Source organism: Micropterus dolomieu, linkage group LG05, assembly GCF_021292245.1.
Source record: "Micropterus dolomieu isolate WLL.071019.BEF.003 ecotype Adirondacks linkage group LG05, ASM2129224v1, whole genome shotgun sequence".
NCBI classification, from domain to species: Eukaryota; Metazoa; Chordata; class Actinopteri; order Centrarchiformes; family Centrarchidae; genus Micropterus; species Micropterus dolomieu.
In genome coordinates this window covers 7,330,748-7,343,541 of record NC_060154.1, presented here as the reverse complement: position 1 = coordinate 7,343,541, position 12,794 = coordinate 7,330,748, and the positions used below count along the sequence as shown (strand labels likewise).

At 39.8% G+C, this 12,794-nt stretch overlaps 1 protein-coding gene across 3 annotated transcripts in view; it reads right to left on the bottom strand.

Moving 5' to 3' along the window:
• The window catches only part of lrp8 (low density lipoprotein receptor-related protein 8, apolipoprotein e receptor), a 193,019-nt gene that overhangs the window by 95,156 nt on the left and 85,069 nt on the right, over positions 1-12,794 (bottom strand). For all 3 annotated transcript variants that reach the window (XM_046049282.1, XM_046049284.1, XM_046049283.1), the window contains exon 3: positions 3,091-3,213. In XM_046049282.1, the coding sequence (XP_045905238.1) occupies positions 3,091-3,213 (123 nt within the window). The remainder of the gene's footprint in view (positions 1-3,090; positions 3,214-12,794) is intronic.

The following is a 12,794-nucleotide window of genomic DNA, read 5'->3' as shown; positions in this document are numbered from 1 at the left end:
TTCCTTGAGTCGTTTTGGTAACTTCTGTAAACTCTTTCTTAGCATGAACCTAAAATAAAATAAAAAATTTCAAAATTGTATAAACTAAACTAAGCAAAGCTATTATATAGCATCTTAAAGCCCCTGTGTGTCAAAATATTAATTAACCTCTACTATACTAGAGCCAGTTAACAACCTCCCTGTCTCCGGTCTCTGTCATTGCCCTAATTTTGCAGTCTTTCCATGTTTTGTGTTTCACTTTGGTAGAGCTGTTCTCGTGTGTTCCCGAGTAATTTACTTCTTGTTTTATTTTGTAATCTTCTGTGCCTGTTGTTCTTGTCTAGCTTTGTTCGTGTTATTGATTACCTGATGTGTTTCAGCTGTGCTTCCCTCCCTGCTCGTTTGCCCGTGTATACTGTATATTGTCCTCAGTTGTGTTCAGTGTTTGTGATGTCCTCTTCTGTGTTGAGCGTTCTGTCCTGTATCTGCACTTGTGGATTAATCTGTGGTTTGTACCTTATTCCTTTGTTTTGGATTTTTTCCCTATGGATTATGTTTTTGTTTGGAGTAACTTTTGTTTGGACTATTGCCACAGAGCTCCCAGTGTAAGACTACTTTTCTTGTTTAATAAATCTTTGTTGGACTGCAATTCCCTCGCCTCTGTCTGCATTTGGGTCCACTCCTGTTTCCTGCCGCTGCACTCTTCTGCCCATGACACTTTTAGTATCAGCCCCCTGTGAATAGTGGGTTGCCTCTGCTGATTAAGAATCCAACAATCAGTGTTTTTTTCATAATTGCAACCTTTTAAATAAGAGTGTAACAGGTAAGGTCTGTTTGCAGGCTTTGTTTAATTTTTCATAATTACACTAGTGTACGGTGAGAACATAAGCCTTAAAATCACGTAAGCTGATTTTGAGTATTTTGTGCTGGGAAAATGGGCTCCTAGATGCTAATGGCGATAACAATCCTCACATGCATTACTTCATGCACGGTAGTTCTTTTTCCAAGTGTCTTAAATGGATTTTATTTAACACAAAAAGCAAGGTGTTTCACATGTTGTTTCTGTCTACCATTAAGAAATATCAAAGACACAGAAACTGACAGGTCATTGTAGGTTTTAGCTATACTGGCTGCATTGCCTTCCACAGAAACTGCTTTGTTTCGTGCTCCATGAAAATTGTGTGGAAGAAGCAGGAATCTTGTCCAGTAATTTCCGCCCTCCATGGCCTTGATCAAAACATGTGTGAATGTCCTGCATCTGATGGTGCAGTCAACAAAAAAAAAAAACAAATGAAAGCAATTTTCTGAGGCAATGTGCACGAAAGAGAAGATTGGCACTGCGGCTGAAGCGCAGCAAGAAGTGACAGACTGAGCAACCTTGGGAGTGCTGTATGCTAAAGGAAAGTGAAGGTCCACTAGTTTAAACTCAAATTACATGACTTTAAAAAGACACAACAATTACACCACGCTAGTGAGTATACAGTGGGGAGAACAAGTATTTGATACACTGCTGATCTTGCAGGTTTTCCTACTTACAAAGCATGTAGAGGTGTATAATTTTTATGATAGGCACACTTCAACTCCAGAAAATCACATTGTATGATTTTTAAATAATTAATTTGCCATTTTATTGCATGACATAAGTATTTGATCACCTACCAACCAGTAAGAATTTCGGCTCTCACAGACCTGTTAGTTCTTCTTTAATAATAATCTGTATTTGTAGAGCACTTTTCAAAAACAAGTTACAAAGTGCTTTAACAAGTGTAAAGATAATACCCAAAAGACAATACAAAAACAATACAAGATAAAAGCAAGAAAACATTGAAAAGACTAAAATACACATTTAAGCTAAATATAAAATAAGTAAAATAAAAGGGATAAAATAAAGTCAAATAAGATCGGGAAAGGCTCTCCTATAAAAGTATGTTTTAAGAAGGGACTTAAGATTGGATTAAAATCCTGCAGTGCACGCAAGGTCCCCCTGCTCAAGCCAGCGCATGTCCAGGCCCGTCTGAGGTTTGCCAATGACCGTCTGGATGATCCAGAGGAGGAATGGGAGAAGGTCTGATGAGACAAAAATAGAGCTTTTTGGTCTTAACTCTACTTGCCGTGTTTGGAGGAAGAAGGATGAGTACAACCCCAAGAACACCATCCCAACCGTGAAGCATAGAGGTGGAAACGTCATTCTTTTGGGATGCTTTTCAGCAACGGGGACAGGACGACTGCACCATATTGAGGGGAGGATGGATGGGGCCATGTATCGCGAGATCTTGGCCAACAACCTCCTTCCCTCAGTAAGAGCATTGAAGATGGGTCGTGGCTGGGTCTTCCAGCATGACAACGACCCGAAACACACAGCCAGGGCAACTAAGGAGTGGCTCTGTAAGAAGCATCTGAAGGTCCTGGAGGGGCCTAGCCAGTCTCCAAACCTGAACCCAATAGAAAATCTTTGGAGGGAGCTGAAAGTTCGCCCAGTGACAGCCCTGAAACCTGAAGGATCTGGAGGAGTGGGCCAAAATCCCTGCTGGTGTGTGTGTGTGTGTGTGTGTGTGTGTGTGTGTGTGTGTGTGTGTGTGTGTGTGTGTGTGAAAACCTGGTCAAGAACTACAGGAAACGTATGATCCCTGTAACTGCAAACAAAGGTTTCTGTACCAAATAATTTCTGCTTTTCTGATGTAACAAATACTTATGTCATGCAATAAAATGCAAATTATTTAAAAATCATACAATGCAATTTTTCTGGATTTGTTTTAGATTCTGTCTCTCACAGTTGAAGTGTACCTAAGATTAAAAATTAAAGACTTCTACATGCTTTGTAAGTAGGAAAACCTGCCTATACTTGTTTTCCCCTATTTAAGAAAATGCATGTTATTTATTTCTTTTGTAGACTTGCAATTCATTAAAAATGCACACATGCATGAATGAACATGCACCGATACAAACACACACACTTGCACTAGTCGCTGCTAACACATGAGACATGTCAAAGGTGTGTGGCTCCAGACCCACCTGGCTGTGTGTTCATGGCCTTCCCTCTGTTTGTGTGTGTATGTTTGTCTTTGTGGTTGTGTTTGTCTGTCGGTCAGTGTATTCTGTACAGCTACTTACTGCAGATTGCATCAGCCTCGTCCGAACCGTCTGCACACTCTGGTTCCCCATCACAGCGCCACCTTGCAGGAACACACTGCCCATTCTTACAGGCAAAGTCTGTGGTCGCACAGGTCTTCTTTGCTGTGGAGACAAAGGTAACATGCACTATTACTGTATGACTCAAAGACAAAGAAGAAAGCAGTATTGTTCTTAACACAATGTCTATTAAATATTTTATTAGATATTTAATGGGAAAAATTCTCTGGAGCACAGAAAGTAATGTCTGAATAGAGATAGAAAACAACTCCATAAACTGGACACACTGATGACAGGTGATGATAATATAGACAAACATTTTAAAGAATTAAGTGGTAAGTTAACGTGTCAAAAGTTGGATAATCCACTTTGATGCAGTTGGTTGCAGGCTGGAGTCTTGGTGGTGTGTTCAAGTACAACATGTAACAGGAGGCATAAGGGGACAATAGACATTTGACTAGCGAGCCTTCGATGGTATCTGTTTGAAGTTGTTGATCACACGAGTCTGTCTAAAAGTGTTTTAGCCACACCGAGTTGCGCCCGTGTGTGCGTGTGCATCAGATTGTATGCAACATTTTTTTTTTCCACTTCCAGTCTCCCGATGAATCTATACTGATGTTATATATTTTGCAATATATTGTTTAAATTATTTTCATGGAGGACCAAACTGATTTGTTACACACTTTTAGTGTTACAGGTAGGTACATTTACTCATGAAATATTAACAGTAAGAAGTTAAGCATAGAGTTGGTTTCAGTATAGCAACATATTACATTTGACAAACTGGAACAGATTTAAAGTATTATCTGAACGATTGCGGAGTCGTTTGCTTTTAGGCAGAGGGAATGAGCAGTGCATTGCCAGCTTTAAAAGAACCCCTTTTTGCAAGAGTGTGTTGGCTATTAGTTGCCTGTCTGAACTGGCTCAGAGGTTTTGCCCCATTTTAACCACCCCATGATCCGCCTTCATAGTCCAGCCCAGTCTCTACAGAACCGGCTCTGGCTGTGTCTAGCAGTTTCCTGATACCCTATGGACTCAAAAGGTTTTGTGCAGTCACGTTCTCCAAGCAAGGGGAAAATTGAAGCACTTGAGTCTGTCATGGGGAGAGGCAAAAAAATCCTTCTCTTTTGACAGTGAGAGCCACTGAACACGAGAAAGCACTTGCTAGGCGTATTAGCAATGCCTCGCCTCACCATGATGAAATATACTGTACAGAGAGGGGAGTGGACAAACGGCAAGAAAGTGTGTCAGTAACCGTGTGTGTATGTGTGTGTTTTTGGTGGTGGTGTTTGTGTCGTGGTCAATTTCTGCTGATGATCAGAGACGGTAACTGCTACTGTTCCATTTTCCTTCACGTGAGACTGGTGATAAAGTGCTAGCCAAAGCAGTGAATGGGTGATGATACTACATGAATACTAAGCCAGAGACATTTTATAGAGGAGACACGCCACTCAATTACATCCTCAATACAACTCTATGGGGAAAGCCCGTAACAGCAAAGATGGCGGTTATCCCACCCCTCCTACTAGAAAGCTAATTGTCTGCTTTTAACAGCCAAAGCAGGAAACATTTCAGCCAATCATGTGATTCCACTGACGTAAGGGTCTGTTTTACTTTGATTGCACATGCGTGGTAGTAGAAATCTTTGGAAAGCTAAGTTCAATTTCTCTACCACGCCTGTTCTCAATCAAGAAATCACTTAAATAGGACCTGACTGGCAAAGTGAAGTAGGTCAAGATCCTCAAAAGCTAGACGTCATGCAGTTATCCAAAGAAATTCAGGAACAAATGAAAAACAGAGTAAGTGAGATTTATCAGTCTGGAAAAGGTTATAAAGCCATTTCAAATGCTTTGGGGAATCCAGCACACCACAGTGAGAGCCAATATCCACAGATGGCTAAAACATGGAACAGTGGTGAACCTTCCCAGGAGTGGCCGGCTGACCAAATTTACCCCAAGAGCGCAGTGACGATTCATCCAAGAGGTCACAAAAAACCCCACAACAACATCCAAAGAACTGCAGGCTTCACTGGCCTCAGTTAAGGTCAGTGTTCATGACTCCACCATAAGAAAGAGACTAGCCTGCATGGCAGAGTTCCAAGACGAAAACCACTGCTGAGCAAAAAGAACATAAGCTTGTCTCAGTTGCATTTTGTGTTTTACTTTGTCTAATATTTGAATTTGTTTGTTCTGAAACATTTCAGTGTGACAAAAATCAGGAAGGGGGCAAACACTTTTTCACACCACTGTATCTGCCCGGAGGCATTGCCAAGAGGGCTGCTGAGTGGCATGACTGGCCTGTAAGGACTTTGCTAAAGCTCACTATCCTTCAATCACCTGTGATTACATCATTTAAAGCTACAGTGTGGGATGGTCTTAAAGACGGAAAAAATAAACCAAGAAAGAGACTAAATAGTCTATCAGTTTATGTGACCAAAGATAACAGCCTGATTATCTGAAATGATGTCACCGGTAACCGGGCTCCTTATTAAGCAGCAAAATAATTTACAATTTCAAACCAATAATGAAAATGGACGAAATTAACATTTGAAGGAAGTTTGACATTTCAGAAAATATGCTTATTTGCTTTTGCTCATGTCTGTATGTTAAATGTTAGCTTGAAGAAATGATTATTGCATATTTGTTTACAGTCACAAGTTTCAACTATTAATACCAGGTTCAAACTTTTACAATATGAGTGGTTAATGAGAGTTTACAAAGCAAACTGTAGGGAATATATACTCATGTGATAAGATTTGTATGTGCAGTTCAATATGAAATCAACCCCTATGGTTAGTGTCACATGCTTTGCTTTTAAAATAGTCTAGCATAAGAGCATTGGGGCATTGTTTCAAACTTAAAACTGTAAGGAATTGGTCCAACCCTGGCAGTGTGTTAAATTCATTCCTACTCAGCAAGGGAAAAGCTTGCCAGCTTATTATCTTGTTGTTTATGTGTACAATAAAAGGAAGTGTTATGTCTGAGGGTATAAGTGGGAACCATAATAACAAAGTACATGCTAGAGGAACTGACAGCATCTCAGCTGTGGGGACCAAGCTTATTATTACCAAAGACGAACAAAATAACGAAAACTAGATTGTCGTTAACTGAAATAAAAATGAGTCTCTATAATAAAAATAACTAAAACTATATCGTAGGTTTGCAAAAATAACTAAAATAAACGACAATGAAAGAGTAAATGTCCATAGTTTGCGTTAATTTATTTTATAGGACCTAATAAGCCTACATCGAGTGGATATGAAGCCAGAGGAACTGACGTTGCGGGGCCAGCAGTTTAGCGGTGCACGCGGTGATTAGTCGATAGGCACTTGTTGGTAAGCCGTGGGTGTATTATGATTTTGTCCTCCTGGGTACGCTGCGTGTCATTTGGCTGTCCTGCCATCATTGCTTTATCTGTCAAGAGAGCACGGGGTCAGAAGAAGATACCATTTTATTGTCACATACACGTTGTGAAATTCATTCTCTGCATTTAACCCATCAAGGGAGCAGTGGGCAGCCACTATGCAGCGCCCGGGGACCAACTCCAGATTTATACATCAGTGTCTAGTCAATGGCACTGACTGGAGTACCTAACATGTTTTTGATGGTGGGGGAGCACCCGGAGGAAACCCACGCTGACATGGGGAGACAGACATGCAAACTCGACACAGAAAGGCCGGGACAACCCGACCCGGGTTTTGAACCCGCAACCTTCTTGCTGTGAGGCCACAGTGCTATCCACTGGACCACCGTGTTGGTGAGGGCGGCATCTGGACGCAGCGTAGCAGGAGTCGACCGCTGTTACGAGGAGAGCCCCATGTAACATTAGGGGTAGGTTATCGGGGAGACCCTGGTAGGGATCGGCTGCGTAGTTGGTGGGATTTGAACATGTTTTCTATTATCTTTTATACATACATGTGTACAAAATAATATGAATGAATATGGATTATTTTCCTTGTTTTGTTCTGATGGTCTGGCTTAGTACTCATCCTGCGTGACTTGCCCCATACCCATTGATTGTGAGCTCCCCTTGCACTGAGTTAACGTGTCTGCTGGTCATTATATTTGCTGAATGTCACATGATTTAGGGTAGTTTGCTCTTAGGGTTTTCTGTATGTAGGTTAGGAATTATACTGTAGATTGCATGTGCTTCATTCATTTGTAGTATTTATTTAGACAAAGTGTTAGTACTTTGTGTGTATATACATGCTTCAGATTAACAAGATTAACATCTTAAAAAAAGGTATCCCTTTTCACAAATCCACATTATTTCTAATGATTGTACTTGTATTTTAATGTTTTGTGAAAAAACTAATGCTTTCAATATCTAAATGTATCGTACCAATGTACGGCAGATTGAAGAAAATACATCCACACATTCACCACTGCAGAGTATTGATTCTAAGTTAAGAGAAAAGGAAAAAGGGGGGTCTTAAAGACACAAGAGAGATGAAATTGAAGAAGGTGTAAGCCTAGAACAAATGAAAAGCGTGTCCCTAGGGATCATGGAGTAGTTGGAGTCAGAGACAAAGGTAAATAGAAAGAGTTGAGAGAACAGGAAATAGGGGTACCTAAAATGAAAGACAAAAGGAAAAGAGGCTGTTGAGGTGGGATCTAGTGCAATTTAATCAGTCTCCACAAAGAACTGAATAAATCCTTTTCCTCCCTACCAGCATGTTAGTATAAATCCCATCTCTTCCTGTCTCACACCCCTCTTTTTTTCATTTTTCCCTCCATCTCTGCCTACAGCCTGATAACAGAGCCAGCTGTAGCCACATGCAGTGGGCAGTATAATTCACAATACTAGAGTAGATCACAACAAAGCTGATATCAGACATCCACAAATCTAGGTTATCCTTCACTTTCATATCATATCTTCTATCATTGGTCAGCATAATCCTCTCCAAAAGCAGCGTGCCTAAATCAGTTGACGATGCAAAATGGTGCAGATGACAGACAGGCTTACAACATATCACACACAGAAGAATAAATTAAGATGCAGAAGCCCGCAAATGTCAGCCTATCAATGTCCTACAACTAGGGTTGCACCAACTGTTCGGCCACGTTAATTAATCGGCCGGAAATAGCAAAAAAAGCATTTTTGGTGTTTGGTCTAATACGTCAAAAGACCGAATAAATTTTACCAAACTCTTACGTCGACATGTACGCAGTGTGGAAGCATTTTAAAGTGTCCGAGCAAAAATTGCCGTTTGCAGACACTGTTCTGCTGAATTGTCTCCTGCACATCCACAGCATCTGTGGCTGACTTCTGAAAAGGCCACAAATGGTCTGACCCGCTTTGAGTGTTTCTGTCACTCGTTGCTGAGAAGGCAATTAAGCTGACAGGCAGGTTAGAAACTTTATCCTGTCATTTTCTCTCTTTCGCTGTTGCAGTAGGAGAGTGCTACATGAAGAGACACTATGAATTCATGTTACGCGACATGAGAACCACATACAACATCATTTATCAAATTGGGTCGGACTTGATGAATTTAGCGCGAGAACACATGTGACAACGTCTGGCTTTCAAAATAAGGTATCTATACAGGATGGAAATAAGATTAATTGGATAATATTCACAGAAAGTATAAAACATAACATGTGTACATTAAAAGTAAATGGGCACATGTAATTTACTTGATCCTCTTAGGCCTCGGACCCACCCACCATAGTCTTTCCAAATCATGTGGGAAACACTGAGTAAAAAGCACATTTTGACTATTTAATTTCTGCAATGGTAAAAAAAAAAAAACTTAAAATGTGAATGTACTTGGTGGTCGGTATTCGGCAAATTTTTTCATCATATTCGGTTTTGGCTTAGGCCAAGAATTTTCATTTTGGTGCATCCAAACCTGCAACCCTTTCCATAAAGCGCATTACATCTTATCTTAAGGATATAAAGGAAAATTATACGATTCACCTTGCCTCCTTCTAATTGTGGGGGCCAAAGGCAGTGAGTAGCACATTTTCCTCTGCAAGCAAATTAAACATGCTTTTAATTAACCAGTAAGCATAACAGTGGCACTGGACAAAGAGGGGGAAAAAAAACTATGTGAACAACCATTTACCACTTCAACAATCTGGACCAACTGCAGGGCAGGTTGTGCAGAACATATGATAAGTGGACATTTTTAATCATCTGTAGAAAAAAGGCTGAAATTTTGCAGAACTTACGTTCATTATGAGGACTTAACTTTGAAAATAACTACCCCAAAATAAGTCAAAATTACAGTATTTAAATAAAGCCCATTATGGAAAGCGATTAGCATCCATCTTGAAAGCTGGGGATTACATTGATGAAAGTGCAGTCATTTGGGGTTTTGAATACTTAATGAATGAGTAGAATTAGTTTTATGCAAGTAAAATTTTGGGGAAATGGGTATACATTACAACATTTTGTAAAGAAAACTCTCATGTAATAAGCATGCAACTAAACTCATTTTTCAACTGCAACAGACAGGAACCGCCACAAGGAATGAAACAATACATCAACAATACACCCTACACAGACCTACTCTAAATGGTGGACAAACAGGGATCATGAATACAATATGTGGACATTTACACACACATATGCTAAAAACTAAGGGTGCAAAAAATCTGCACATACAAAACATTTTCCCATGTCTCTCAAGAGTTGCTGATGCACACAGAAACAGCTGCTTACATTTACATTCTGATGCACCAAGACCTGTCATATATAAGTGTCATCCATATGGAACAGCCTAAACCTGCCTTATGAGGTGTGAGAGTGGATGTGGAGGACACATACACTAGGCACACACATACTGTGTATACACACACCCTTGCCATGTGGTCCTAGATTTGAAGCACAGCATTATGTTATTTTAGGCCTCTATCCCCAGATGGAAAAGGTGATTAATATTTATGTGAAAAAGCAGAAAGACCAGAAGAACTCTAGCTTGCCCACAAGGTGATTTTTATCCACATCCTCGAGTCATCACTAAATTTGTACACTTTTAAATTGCACCATCAGATTCACATATTTTATCCATCATTCCACCTTACTTGCAGTTAACTTGGGATTTCTTATGTTCACAGATTACAGAACTGTTCGTTGAGCAACACACACACAATGACATTTATTTTTATTGATTTATTTTGTTATGTTTTGCTGATTTGAGGATTTTCTTTACTTTATTGATTTGTTTATCGGGAACAATTAGGATCAATATTATAATATATATGATGTTATACATTAAAAGAAACGAACAAGACATACACAAAGCAGACAAAATACCATTAAAGCACATAAGAGAATTTGATTTAATATGTTCATATCATCTAATTGCTACTTACTATATTATGATCAATTTTACAGTGCTCGGGAATCCCCTATTTTCTGCTGGTGAAGAGATTGGTAGTCTGTGCTATGGCACACCATTTATGGAATACCAGAAAGTGGTGGTCTTTGATTCTGGTATAGCTATAGACTTTGTTTAATGTTGAGGCTGTAACCTTCACCAAAGCTGTGCTAAAAATATACTGTATTAATATGAAGTAACAAACTCTACCATAGGTGTGCGAAATATATCTTGATATGTTGTCATGTATGCTTCATTTGGCCAAATGGAAATGTGAATTTTTACAGAAGCTGTGTTTTATTGTTTTTGATACTGTCATAGAAATTAGAATTGGCTTGTTATGCTGCAGTGACTGAGCTAATGATCTATGACTGGTGGAGTTTTAACTGTAACACTTGGATGATCAGTCCTTTAGTACTCTACATATAAAATATACAGTATATCTTTTATAGGGCCATGTAAGGTCAAAACATTAACGCACGCACACACGCACACGCCTCTTAGGATTCTTCGCCACATACTCCTGACGGCATGATTTGGGACGCTATTGTTTGACCTGGGAACAGGTGAAGGTCAGTTTTCTTTCAAGTCATTCAATTTACACACTTCATTACACACACACATTCACTCACAGAGTGAAAGGGAAATGGACATAAAACATCCAACAGCATGATAACAGCTAAGGGCACACTGTGTCGCCTCACATTAGGATCTGTTCACTACACTTCCTGAAATGTTCATTTGCTCCAATAACAAGGGTCTGAAACAGACAATCAGTGTTGTGAGATTATCCACCCAGAACAGTGTATAACTTCGCACCTCTATAGTGAGAGACAGGTGGGTCGGAGGGGGACAGATGAGTCAAAAGTAGCAAAGAAAACGCAAAATGAGACCTTTGCCTGATGAAGTTCTAATACTGAAACATTGTGCCAATATATATATATTTTTTGCAAGTTAGATAGTGTGCAAGAGTTTTCTTTGCTAGTTTATCCATCCAACCATCCTTCAGTCAGAGACACAGAGACTCTCGCACACCTGCACCTGTGACCACATCAACCCAGTCTTCCAGAATCTTTACTGGCTCCCTGTTCGCCAAAGCATTCAGTACAAAATCCTCCTCCTCACCCACAAAGCCCTCTATAACCAGGCTCCCCCACCTCACAGACCTGCTCCATCGCCACAGTCCCCCCCGTAGCTCCTCCGACACAAACCTCCTCTCCCCACCACTCAGGACCAAGCACAGTACCTCGGGTGAAAGAGCTTTCACCATCACAGCCCCCTCCCTCTGGAATTCCCTACCGATACACATGAATGTAGCGAATTGGACACTTTCAAATCATTTATCTTCAGATTAGCCCCCAAACTCAAATTATATTACATCTCACCAGCCGGTATTTGCTAGATTTATGTAGTGTGTTTATTGGTCACAAATAACAAATGGATGTTTTCCCAGATTGACAGTTAAGACACCCGCTGTTTGTGTGGTGTGTGCCTCCGTACAGTATTATGTGTGCAAGTGACAGGTCATACAGAGAATCATCATCTGTTAACATTTCCGTTATGTACCAGGAAGTTCCTGCAGGTAATCTCTCTTTTTTGAGTCTGTACATTTTTATATAAAGTGAAGTTGTACAACTTGCTGCAAACTATTCAGTCTGGTTGACAAAACTTCCATTTGAGCATATGTATCTTGGCCAAAATATATTTGTTTACCTCCATCCATATGTTGGTACTTACCTATCAGGCAAACAAATGGCAGAAAAATCAATGAAATATCAATTTTCTCCTTGCTACATTTCTGTAATTCCAACCTAAACCCCACAAAACCAACTCTGACCCTACTTCTATTGAAAACCCAAAGGCCAAGGCATGTAAGTACAGAAGGCCAGACACATTTGGTTTCAAATAACCATGTTAGAATTTACCTCACTACCAAGAAGACAAATGGAGAAAAGCCCAAATGGACCCAGTCTGTTCTGTGTGCATAATATCTGGAGAAAAGCCAGAGAAAATACTGTGGTAACCATGTCACACTCCTCAGGTATTCCATTACTTAGATTCCAATCAAAGTGTGGTGAGCTCTTTGCACGTAACACAAGTCCATTCCATTTGAATAATTAAAAAAGAAATCAGATGACAGAAACAGACAAAGGCTTTCATCACTGAGTGTTTAAAATGATTTCTGCAGTCACATATATACTGTAAAGATGAAAAGCTTGTTGAAAATACTTGTATTTACTTCCCACATTATTTTGTGAATTATGTGACACTCAATAAAAGTCTGGCACATAATATTAAGGACTTGTTATTTTCTGTTATGTTTTATTTAGGGCTATTTAAGAGGGGAATCTATCTGTGTTTT